The sequence below is a fragment of the Pseudophryne corroboree genome, chromosome 1 (assembly GCF_028390025.1).
Source record: "Pseudophryne corroboree isolate aPseCor3 chromosome 1, aPseCor3.hap2, whole genome shotgun sequence".
NCBI lineage: Eukaryota > Metazoa > Chordata > Amphibia > Anura > Myobatrachidae > Pseudophryne > Pseudophryne corroboree.
Genome location: NC_086444.1, coordinates 374,599,490 through 374,612,738, shown reverse-complemented (window position 1 = coordinate 374,612,738; position 13,249 = coordinate 374,599,490). Strand labels below are relative to the sequence as shown.

At 44.9% G+C, this 13,249-nt stretch overlaps 1 protein-coding gene across 1 annotated transcript; it reads left to right on the top strand.

Annotated features, from left to right (window-relative positions):
- The first annotated feature begins 41 nt into the window (after positions 1-41).
- ACADS (acyl-CoA dehydrogenase short chain) lies at positions 42-8,913 on the top strand. Its single transcript, XM_063913107.1, has 9 exons — positions 42-364; positions 590-739; positions 4,477-4,588; positions 5,096-5,247; positions 6,648-6,818; positions 6,899-7,036; positions 7,114-7,209; positions 7,371-7,427; positions 8,237-8,913. Exons 1-9 carry the CDS (start codon positions 158-160, stop codon positions 8,384-8,386), a joined length of 1,233 nt encoding a protein of 410 aa, XP_063769177.1. The 5' UTR covers positions 42-157; the 3' UTR covers positions 8,387-8,913.
- Positions 8,914-13,249: the final 4,336 nt, after the last annotated feature.

Genomic DNA, 13,249 nt, shown 5'->3' with positions numbered 1-13,249 from the left:
TGTAAGTATTTACAACTGTCACGTGACTACGTCAGGGGAGGAGTTTGTACGTGAATGACGCTCTGACGCCAGCAGAGGCTGTGACCGTGACGGTTGCCCCTGCTGGTGTTCGCTGCCGGGGTTCTGTGTCTGGGCTGTTGGAGAGGGCAGAGTAACAATGTTACGCCGAGCGATGGTGCTGAGCCGGGGGTGGCGGCTGCCCCGTGTCTCCCCAGCCCCCCGCTGCCTACACACTGTGTACCAGAGCGCCGAGCTGCCGGACACCCACCGCATGCTACGGGACACCTGCCGGGAGTTCGCCGAGCGAGAGCTACAACCCCTGGCTGCGCAGCTGGACCGGGAGCACCGATACCCGCGGGAGCAGGTGTGCAGCTTCCAGCATTCTGTGACCCAGCGCCAGACACCCCAAACCCCGGGATGTCACAGAGTTAACAAAAAAAAACAATTATACAGTTTAATAATGTGCAGCTCTTCGGCTTTTAAGTGGCATCATATGACAGATGCTGGTACTTGTAGTTCCACAACAGCCGAAGAGTCTTTGCACTTTGTAGAAACATTTTATGTACATTTCCGTTCCTCCTCTGCTTAGGTGCAGCAGATGGGGCAGATGGGCCTGTTGGCGGTGGAGGTACCGGAGGAGCTGGGTGGTGCTGGCCTCGATTACTTGGCTTATTCTATTGCAATGGAAGAAATAAGTCGTGGATGTGCGTCCACTGGGGTTATCATGAGTGTCAACAATGTAAGGATAAACGAGAGAAATTCTACACACAATTTCCAAATCCTTTTTAAAGCCACAAAACAAATGATTAAAAATGCAATTGATAGCAAGACCACAACACCTGCATAGGATGGTAACACTGGGCACATGTCTCTTACCCTGCATGATTGCTATATGTATTTTTGCATTTGGGCGCAACAAAGACCTTCCAGCGTTTGTGCATATAGAAAATAGAAAATTATAAAAAATTGCACGTGTCCTTATTTTATGTAATGTAAACTAGAACGGCAGTGTGTTGTGTAAACAGCTCACAGACTGGACCTCAGAGCAGTGTTATGAGATTGGTGACCTTCTACCTATATACATGTCCCTCCTAGTTTATAATTCTGCAAATCAAACTGACCAACAGCAATTGATAGGGATGCCCATGCTGTCCTAATGGAGGGGGTCATGAGGAGGGGTCAGTAACATATCTAGTGCCGCTTTCAGATCGCAATGTCGGGTCCCACCAGGGAATTGGAAATGGGTTCTTCCCGGGTGGGACCTGGCATTGGACCCTGCACACCGCAATCCCGACCCCGCAATATGTAGGGTCGGGTTGCCATCCAGGAACGGAGCCTGCATCGGGGGTGGGGACGGCACTGCGAGATAAGATCATCTCTGCGCCATGTCTCCGTATGAGGCCACATCGACCTGGTTAACCTGTTCACTGGGTTGAATAACCCTTCTTATAACCCAGGTTGAATTACCGGGTCAGGTGACCCAGGAATTTGTCCATAGCCCCTTTCACACCGCACAGCGAACCGTGTCGACCTGGCAATATACTGGGTCGAAAACCAGGTTACCGTATTTGCCGGCGTATAAGACGACCCCCAACATTTCCACTCAAAATATAGAGTTTGTTATATACTCGCCGTATAAGACTACCCCCTTCCACACACCAAATAAAACGTAAAAGAACATCAGATTTGTGACATACTGTATATTATGACCTGATAAGAGATTTGGATAGGGAGTATTTATCAAGGTATGCATAAGAAGCGGGGATGGGGCGAGGAGAAAGTTGTAAAATGTATAAAAGTATACCCCTGTGTGCATTTAGTGTTACCGGTTTCACATGAGTGCCATTAGTATTAGTGCCATTACAGTACCTGTCATTGTCACCATTGTACGGCCACAACGCGACTGCAGCGCCTCCGGCCAGTCCCTGCATCTCCCTGTAATTGGTACTAGTGACCCGCCGCGGCCGCACTGGATATCGTGCGATACTGGATGGTGAGTAGAATGAGGTGGGCGGGCATCGGGAGGCCACTATGGGCACCGGGCGAGTATCGGAAGGCCACTATGGCAGCTATGACTATCCCAACTGAAGTGCACCCGGCGTATAAGACGACCCCCCCACTTGGAGGCATGTTTTTCAGGGCAAAAAAGTAGTCTTATACGCCAGCAAATACTGTATATGTGCAATGTGAAAGGGGTATTATAGGGGTATCCAATTAGAGCCATTCCGTTTTCGGGCTGATGACAACAGCAAGATTTCACGATTATGACTGATTGTCATTATTGCGGTATCCTGTTACAGGCGATCACGTGAAAACACATGGGATTGTGGATAAGTCCCCGATCCCACATGTTGTCCTGGCTCCGGCAACACCCTCATTAGGAATAATGCATTGGGTGCCGGCTTCGGGGGTAGGAGCACGTGGCGTCGGGGCTAATAGACTAGCCCCCGGCGATACAATTACCCGTGGCCATTGTATACTCCCCATAGAGTAACTGTCTAAAGCACTATCTTTCATACAATTTGAAGTGAATTGTTTTTTTTTTATGCCTTTAGCAGAAGTCTATTCATTCCAAAGTATAGACTCCTGCCTGTGAAAATGCTTGCAAATTGCATCACAACTGGGTGCACTTTTAATGCAGTTTTCATGCTTTTAGCAGGACTCTGCTTATTTGTAAAACACCCACACTCGGCAAGTTCTTATTTGAACATCGAAACATCTGACCTGAATCATATATACTTTGATTAAGTTTGCTGATATTTGCCTTTTAGGGGGGCATTTACTAAGCAGCAATAAGAGCGGAGAAGTGAGCCCATCAACCAATCAGCAGCTCTGTATCATTTTATAGTACGCAAATTCTAGATGTTACTTCAGTGCTGATTGGTTGCCATAGGCAACTTCTCCACTAGCTCACTTCTCCGCTCCTATCACTGCTTAGTAAATGTCCTCCTTAGAGAAGAAAAACAAACTACTTACCCTGGCAGCAGAATAAAGATTGCAGCAGCCCATATCCTGAGGTGTATAAACATGAGGGGGCATTGTATCTGTAGAAATTGCCTGCTCTAGTCCTTGGCATATAGTGTTGTTTTTCAGTAAGATCCCCTTATACTTATAGTGAGCACCTTAAGTAGAGGATTTGTGTAACAGTGAGTGAATTCATTAGAAAAACCAAACCAACAAGATTCCCTAGCGCTTGTATAATCAACTATCCTGCTCGTTTTATCATATATATTATAAATAAAAATTATTAATACTCAGCTGCTCCCAAATGGTACTTACTGAAATACCAGCTATAGATTAAAAATACAAAAAGGATATAAATATATCAGGAAGCGCTATAGTATTAAAATAAAAATGTTTTATTATACAATATTCTAAAAACAATTCAATGTGACAGACATATAACACTTATAGCTATATAATTGCTTCTCTCATAATTGTCTCCAGTTGTATCCAGCCGCACCAAAGCCCTTAATTGCAATATTCTTTAGTTTTAGGGATATAAGGTGCTTATATAAACCATAAGGTTTTTGATGGACAGTGAGTGTCCCGTCTACACTTGTCTCCTTAGATCTTTTGTTGTCAGTCAATCAGCAGCGTGAGGATTTTAGTGGCAAGCAAACCAACATGCAGTGACTCCTCCGTTGTTAACGTAATGTGATCGCTGTGTGAATGAGCTGAGGGAGGGCGCCGTAGCAGTGATGTCAGGCGCTATGCTACACCTCAGTTCAAACAAAGCTGACAGTGTCCAGTTGTTTGCGGTGTAAATCAACCCTTTGGATGGGGTTAAAGGAGCTCAATTAAACCCATCCAAAGGTGTCTCCACGGCCTTTACAAAAAGGACAGCCGATTACGGACAGCACACAGCCACTACTGCTACGTGAGTTCACTGCAGAGATCTCTAGGCGAGTGCGAGAAATATAAGTCCGGTAAGACTGACCCGTTGATTTACACCGCAAACAACTGGACACTGTCAGCTTTGTTTGAACTGAGGTGTAGCATAGCGCCTGACATCACTGCTACGGCGCCCTCCCTCAGCTCATTCACACAGCGATCACATTACGTTAACAACGGAGGAGTCACTGCATGTTGGTTTGCTTGCCACTAAAATCCTCACGCTGCTGATTGACTGACAACAAAAGGTCTAAGGAGACAAGTGTAAACGGGACACTCACTGTCCATTAAAAACCTTATGGTTTATATAAGCACCTTATATCCCTAAATCTAAAGAATATTGCAATTAAGGGCTTTGGTGCGGCTGGATACAATTGGAGACAATTATGAGAGAAGCAATTATATAGCTATAAGTGTTATATGTCTGTCACATTGAATTGTTTTTAGAATATTGTATAATAAAACATTTTTATTTTAATACTATAGCGCTTCCTGATATATTTATATCCTTTTTGAATTCATTAGAAGAATTGTGACATATCTGTTACAGATATGAACCTACTTTGTAAACATTTTCTTTAGTCTCTTTATTTAGGGCCTATCCTAAAATATGCCTCCGAAGAGCAGAAAAAGAAGTGGATTACTCCATTTTGTAGTGGGGACAAGATTGGCTGCTTTGCACTAAGTGAACCAGGTTTGTGAGCTACATCCATTTTAAGCCTGTACAAATCTTTTGACATTCCTCTTTCTTGGCAGTCATTTGTTATTGGGGAGGAAGTTAGTCTTTAGAAGACATAACATACAGAATTGTGTCTCAGCAGTGATGGTATCCGGGATTATATTATCCCATTTTGGTTTGTACTTCTGCCTACTGTAAAAGATCCAGTCATACGATCACGTGTGACACCATTATATTATCATATTCTGTCTTCAATGACTGGCTGCTTTTAGTTGTTGTTAAACAAAAAAATTCCATCCCTTTTCTATGACTTATTTTCACAGTTGCTATTAACTAATTATTAGAGGAACCACAGTACTTCTTCCTATGACTCAAAGTGTGTGCTTCGCAGCTGTGATTCCAAATATTAGTTCTAATATAGATAAGTAGGCGGTAATGTTTTGCATGCTGGAGTACATTTGCCATCCACCATTGCGGGCTGTTGTCTAGCCCTGCAGCTAAAATAATCTTGGTCATTCTCAGGTAATGGCAGCGATGCTGGGGCAGCGAGTACGGTGGCCAAGCTTGATGGTGAAAAGTGGGTCCTGAATGGAACAAAATCCTGGATTACAAATGCATGGGAAGCTTCTGCAGCAGTCGTGTTTGCTACCACAGACAAGTCCTTAAAACATAAAGTAAGGCCATCAATCTGCAAGCACGTTAAAATGGCTTACGTACAAAAAATAGTTTCCCGCGCTATGCAATGACATCACAGAGTCGTGCCACCCGAAGACACGGAGGGAGACCAATAATGAACAGACCTTATAACCAAGCAACACCATGTAAATACATAGCACGGAGGTACAGAGCCATAACAAACATCTGTGTCACTATGCAACACTTCAACAGCTGGCTGTGCTGCTGTACAAACATGTAACATAGTACATATATGCTGGCGCAAAGTCACATAATACTAAATAAAGTAATACGAAGTAATAATGGTAAAGAAACAAAATGATGATGTTAAGGAATATATCACACAAGGGCAAATTTACAAGATTCATGAAGGCCCAAGTTCTTGTTAAATTCCTTAAGGGCCAAGGTACCTAATTTATTTATCCAACAACTCTCTGCTCTGAGTAATAGAATAGAACAATCTCCTTCCCTGATGGGGATGGGAATTTTTTCAATAATCTGATATCTCAATGTGGATAAACTATCTCTAGTTTTACAGAAGTCCCACTGGTTGATCACTGTCCGGATGCAATAGCCGCCCTAATAGATGATGGGTGGGCTTGTTTCACCTTGCTGGCCACAGGGTTAGCTAATATGACACCTTGAATTTACTTGTATAAGTTGCCCTCTGATAAATTCAGAATTTCTTTCCAGTACAAGGGTGAAAAAACAAGTCCTCAATCATATGGCTACATGTAGTGCACCTAACACATTTAAAACAACCAAGGCACCGTAACCCTAAAAAAATACACCAGTTTAGCCTGGGGTGAAGAGAGATGTCAATCTTCACCAAAATAATCTCTCAGATTCCGTCCTCATTGGTAACTTGTCATGATTTTGGTCTTTTGTAGATCACATAATCCTGAATCTGTGCTAATAATGGGCCAATGAGATTTTGAAATCCAATTGATTTGTGAAGTGGCCGTTATTTATTCTGAGTGCTGCATCACCAATTTATATATCTATAATCTACCAACTTGACTCTTAGTATAAGAATGCGGTTACTGCTTTCCTGTTTTTAAAATATTGTAATTAATTAACACTATAAAAAAAACTGTTTAAGTGATTCAGAACAAGATTGGTATTTTAGCACTTTCAAATGTCAATTGTCAACATCACTCTTTTATGGAGTATAGGTATGGCTGCCATAATATCCCTTTAATCCAGGACACATAAATGACACAGGTTCTGTGGCTGGCTAAATTGAAGCTTGCATTTCACTAGTTTTAATCAGCCACAGAACCTGTGTATGTCATACGTTTAGTCTGGGACATCTAAATTATGGCAACTCTGACTTTATATATGCAACAGAACCTATATCTGTGTTGCCTTTGACTTTTAGCACTACACTGTTTTACAGGGTATTAGTGCTTTTTTGATTGAGATGCCGTGCCCGGGTCTCTCACTTGGAAAGAAAGAGGACAAGTTGGGAATCCGAGCTTCCTCCACAGCAAATCTGATTTTTGAAGACTGCAGGATACCACGTGAGAATCTTTTGGGACAACCTGGAATGGGCTTCAAAATTGCCATGGTGACTTTTACACAGCAGTAGAGAGGTGTCAGTCAGTGTGTGCTGCATCACCTTACATTCAATTATTTTTCTCTCTTCAGCAAACTTTAGATTCTGGAAGGATTGGAATTGCATCTCAGGCACTTGGCATTGCTCAGGCTGCTCTGGACTGTGCTGTGGACTATGCACAGAAGAGAGTGGCCTTTGGTGCATCAATCACCAAATTGCAAGCTATCCAGGTGAGGAGACTTACATAGTGATGTGATATACCAATTCTTGCTACCCAGTTTTTCACCTTTGTTCTTTCACTGTTCAGTTTAAGTTGGCAGACATGGCACTAGCACTGGAGAGTGCCAGACTTCTGACATGGAGAGCGTCAATATTAAAGGATAACAAGAAACCTTATACTAAGGTTAGTACTGCTGTGTCCTAATATATCCTGCACTAGCTATAATGTCCAGCATTGAATGATTATTGTTCTCTCTCTCCTGTGCATCACGGACACCAATGATAGATGATTATGTATCCACTCTGATTTTTCAAGCGGCCTAATGTATAAATTCGTTTTATTAGGAAGCTGCAATGGCAAAACTCGCAGCATCTGAGGCTGCTACACGGATTGCTCATCAGGTATTGTCATTTGTCCCCCACCCACCAACCTTTCAAAACCAGTATTACAGTGCAGGCATGGAGAAATGTCACTGGGAAGTAACAGTTTTGTCATAACAATTTTGTGATGGCAAAAAAAAAAAAAAAAGGTGCAAAGCTTAAATGACTTGCTTTTTATTCAGCGATTGCCCCTACAGGCTACAACGGCTGTGCATGGCTCCTGTGCAGAGTAAGCACTGACGTCACCAATGTGCTCTGCTGTTGCTGACTCACTCTCCCTGCTGTAAATGGTAGTTGAGGCTATGACACGTGCTTTGTCAATTTTCTCTATTGTGTTGGCATTGTCTAATTAAGTACATAACTTTAACATTAAGACGGTAATTCAGATGTGGTTGGAAAGAGTACTTGGAAGCAACAGCAATGCTTCTAGTAATGCAGCAGGAGGTGTCTGGTAGCCGTAGACCTGCATGCATGACACGCATGTGTGATCCAGTATTGTGTCTGAGGATACAGCATCGGCTCACCTGCGACACCATTGGCCAGCTGAGTAGCACCATGAGGCAGCAACTTGCCTCCGATTTGTGAAGCTGTTCCAATTGCCCCTTAAAGTCCTTACAATACAGGTAACACTGTTAGATTGCAGTCTCCAAGGAAAATCAGGCTTCTGTCACTGCTCTCTTTATATACAGATATTGCTCTTAATCTTATTTGGATGGGCTTGATGTCGCTGATTAGATATCTGTATTAATGAGCAAGTGTGTAACTGATCCAAATAAAGTGTATAAGGTGTTAGTTCACGCAGTGGTTAAAACAAATGATTTTGTGTTTAGGCCATACAGATTCTTGGTGGTATGGGATATGTGACGGAGATGCCTGCTGAACGCCATTATAGGGATGCAAGGATTACAGAAATCTATGAAGGCACCAGTGAAATCCAGCGACTGGTAATAGCAAACCAGGTGCTTAAAGACTATCAATGATATCAATATTGGATCACAGCATTACTCACCATAAGCCTTACATTTGAGGCAACAACCAATGACTTTTTCTTAATTTTGTACATTTGAATGTATAAGAAAACCATCTCTGCACGTCCTATGCTGAATGAGCAAAACTAAACACCTTGAAGGCCTTTAAACGTATTAAGTTACTAGAGAACACTGATCAGGTCACCGTAACAAATCAGAACAGTAAAATGTAATCTTTTTAGATAACTTATTTTTTAGCAGGTGTGTGATAAGACAAAGGTGTGTTACAAGACAACACATTCTAATAAGAGGTGTTGTACACATACTGTACCTTTCTAGTGCTGCTGCCTCTGTATTTATTCCTTCCTGTAGGTGGCATTGTTCTTTCTCAGAAACACTTGCACACGCCATACTGTACCTTTCAGTGCAGGGCTTCCGGTTTTGCAAAATCTGAATTGTTTCTGCAAGAAATCCTACCTGAATACCACTTGGAGTACTGCAAGTTTACTTCGTACAATAAAAAAAAAATACAATTCCAAGTATCTGTAGTCTCATTTATATAGGAAAAATGGGCTGTATTGCTATTGTGTTTGGTTGGCTGGTTGGTCTAAAGAATTTCACAAGACAAAAAATCATTATGGTTGATGTTACATAGATAACTGCATGCAGTAAATGTGATTAGACATCTCCAGAAGAAGGAGTTACTGTAAAACTAGTGCTTAATTGTTCCCACAGCTACAACAATATTTTCGCCTTATCTGATACGGCCGCCGGATGACCCGGTGGGAAAATTCCACGTGACGGGGGGAGTGAAGTTTCTTCACTCCTCCCGTCATCCAGCCCCATATCCCTGCATGCTAATCTGTACAAGATTGTCCATATTGGCTTGGAGGTATGAACGAGCAGGCACCAACGATGAACGAGCAGACACCAACGATGAACGAGCGTGTGGGTCGCGCCTCGTTCGTCAGTGGTGCCTAATCACTAAAAGATATGAAAGCTATCTCATTCATTAATGAACGAGATCGTTCGTATCTGTCAGTGTAAGAGCAGCATTTAAAGTTTTCCAGTGTTCTTGCTGAACACAAACTGGTATGCTTTTTTTTTTTATAATAGTGTTCATCAGTGCACACTTGCACCAGCATACACTTTGTGCACATGTCTAGAAACAGGTGTAGTTATACTTATGACCAGCTCTGCAGAGCCCCCAGCTCCTCTTCCCCTGAACTATGCCTACAAGAGAACGCCTTGTTCCACCACCCATACGTATGATTACATATTGTGGGTACGCTCAGTACCAGAGCATGTGCCATGCAAAAGGCGTACCTTTTAATCAGACCCCTCAAGTAACTCACCTTTATCTCTTCTGTGGCACTGCCTTAGGAGGGAGATTTTCTTCAGGGTTCATATGTTCCACAGGGAACATCGGGGTTGTAGGTGGTGAATGAGGGTCAGGCACCAAACAGTTAAAGCTTTAACTTGTCCCAGTATGCTTGGCTCTACTCTCCTATAACCCTGTCTCCATGCTCAGGGATTCAATTTTAAGTTGGTGCCTGCAGGTGCACTGTCACAGGGGGATGCTGCTCAGCAGCCCCAAAATTTTTTATTTCTCTGACGTCCTAGTGGATGCTGGGTACTCCGTAAGGACCATGGGGAATAGACGGGCTCCGCAGGAGACTGGGCACTCTTAAAAGAAAGATTAAGTACTATATCTGGTGTGCACTGGCTCCTCCCTCTATGCCCCTCCTCCAGACCTCAGTTAGAATCTGTGCCCGGCCAGAGCTGGATGCACCTAGTGGGCTCTCCTGAGCTTACTAGAAAAAGAAAGTATTTGTTAGGTTTTTTATTTTCAGTGAGATCTGCTGGCAACAGACTCACTGCTACGAGGGACTGAGGGGAGAGAAGCAAACCTACCTGCTTGCAGCTAGCTTGTGCTTCTAAGGCTACTGGACACCATTAGCTCCAGAGGGATCGAACACAGGGCCCGACCTCGATCGTCCGTTCCCGGAGCCGCGCCGCCGTCCCCCTTGCAGAGCCAGAAGACGGAAGAACCAGAAGAAAATCGGCGGCTGAAGACTCCGGTCTTCAATAAGGTAGCGCACAGCACTGCAGCTGTGCGCCATTGCTCCCACAGCACACCACACGCTCCGGTCACTGGTGGGTGCAGGGCGCTGGGGGGGGGGGGGGGGGCCCTGGGCTGCAATAAGTATACCTTTGGCACAAAAAGCACATAATACAGTGTATAACACTGTATATGTGCTAAAACCCCGCCATTAACATTATAAAAAGCGGGAGAAGCCCGCCGCTGAAGGGGCGGGGCTATCTCCCTCAGCACACCGGCGCCATTTTCTCTTCACAGCTCCGCTGGAAGGACGCTCCCCAGGCTCTCCCCTGCAGTATACACTACAAGAAGGGTAAAAAAGAGGGGGGGGGCACATAAATTTAGGCGCAAAAGGTGATATAAGCAGCTATTGGGGGAAAATTCACTTTGTCTTAGTGTAAATCCCTCTGTTATATAGCGCTCTGGGGTGTGCTGGCATACTCTCTCTCTCTGTCTCCCCAAAGGACTTGGTGGGGTCCTGTCCTCAGTCAGAGCAATTCCCTGTGTGTGTGTGTCGGTACGGCTGTGTCGACATGTTTGATGACGCTTACGTGGAGGCGGAGCAGGTGCCGATAAGTGTGATGTCGCCCCCTGCGGGGCCGACACCAGAGTGGATGGATATGTGGAAGGTATTAACCGACAGTGTCAACTCCTTGCATAAAAGGTTCGATGACGTAACAGCTTTGGGACAGCCGGCATCTCAGCCCGCGCCTGCCCAGGCGTCTCAGAGGCCATCAGGGGCTCAAAAACGCCCGCTACCTCAGATGGCAGACACAGATGTCGACACGGAGTCTGACTCCAGTGTAGACGAGGATGAGACAAATGTACAGTCCACAAGGGCCATCCGATGCATGATTACGGCAATGAAAAATGTGTTGCACATTTCTGACATTAACCCGATTACCACTAAAAAGGGTATTATGTTTGGGGAGAAAAAGCAGCCAGTGACTTTTCCCCCATCTGATGAGTTAAATGAATTGTGTGAAGAAGCGTGGTGTTCCCCAGATAAGAAATTAGTGATTTCTAAGAGGTTACTAATGGCGTACCCTTTCCCGCCAACGGACAGGTTACGTTGGGAAACATCCCCTAGGGTGGACAAGGCGCTCACACGCTTATCAAAAAAGGTGGCACTGCCGTCTCAGGATACGGCCGTCTTAAAGGAGCCTGCAGATAGAAAGCAGGAGGCTATCCTGAAGTCTGTGTATACACACTCGGGTACTATTCTGAGACCTGCAATTGCTTCAGCATGGATGTGTAGTGCTGCAGCTGCTTGGTCCGATACCCTGTCAGATAACATTGATTCCCTTGACAGGGATACTATTTTGCTAACCATAGAGCATATTAAAGACGTTGTCTTATATATGAGGGATGCACAGAGGGACATTTGCCGGCTGGCATCTAGAATTAATGCAATGTCCATTTCTGCCAGGAGAGTATTATGGACTCGGCAGTGGACAGGTGATGTTGATTCTAAAAGGCACATGGAGGTTTTGCCTTATAAGGGTGAGGAATTGTTTGGGGACGGTCTCTCGGACCTCGTATCCACAGCAACAGCTGGGAAGTCGACTTTTTTACCTCGGGTTCCCTCACAGCCTAAGAAAGCACCCTATTATCAAGTACAGTCCTTTCGGCCTCAGAAAGGCAAGCGGGTCAGAGGCGCGTCCTTTCTGCCCAGAGGCAGGGGTAGAGGGAAAAAGCTGCACCCAGACAGCCAGTTCCCAGGAACAAAAATCCTCCCCTGCTTCCACTAAGTCCACCGCATGACGCTGGGGCTCCACAGGTGGAGCCAGGTGCAGTGGGGGCACGTCTCCGGAACTTCAGCGACCAGTGGGTTCGCTCACAGGTGGATCCCTGGGTTCTACAAGTGGTATCTCAGGGATACAAGCTGGAGTTCGAGGCGTCTCCCCCTCGCCGTTACCTCAAATCAGCCTTGCCAGCTGCTCCCGAGGAAAGGGAGGTAGTACTGGCGGCAATTCACAAGCTGTACCTTCAGCAGGTGATAATCAAAGTTCCCCTCCTTCAACAGGGACGGGGTTACTATTCCACAATGTTTGTGGTACCGAAACCAGACGGTTCGGTGAGACCCATTCTAAATTTGAAATCCTTGAACACTTATATAAGGAAGTTCAAGTTCAAAATGGAATCGCTCAGGGCGGTTATTGCAAGCCTGGAAGAGGGGGATTTTATGGTGTCACTGGACATCAAGGATGCTTACCTACATGTCCCCATTTACCCACCTCACCAGGAGTACCTCAGTTTTGTGGTACAGGACTGTCATTACCAATTCCAGACGTTGCCGTTTGGTCTGTCCACGGCACCGAGGGTATTTACCAAGGTAATGGCCGAAATGATGATACTCCTTCGAAAGAAGGGAGTTATAATTATCCCGTACTTGGACGATCTCCTTATAAAGGCGAGGTCCAAGGAGCAGTTGTTCGTCGGAGTAGCACTATCTCGGGATGTGCTACAACAGCACGGCTGGATTCTGAATATCCCAAAGTCGCAGCTGATTCCTACGACGCGTCTGCTGTTCTTGGGCATGATTCTGGACACAGAACAGAAGAGGGTGTTTCTCCTGGAGGAGAAGGCCCAGGAATTGTCATCTCTGGTCAGGGACCTCCTGAAACCAAAACAGGTGTCGGTGCATAACTGCACGCGAGTCCTGGGAAAGATGGTAGCTTCTTATGAAGCAATTCCCTTCGGCAGGTTCCATGCAAGGATCTTTCAGTGGGATCTGTTAGACAAGTGGTCCGGATCGCATCTTCAGATGCATC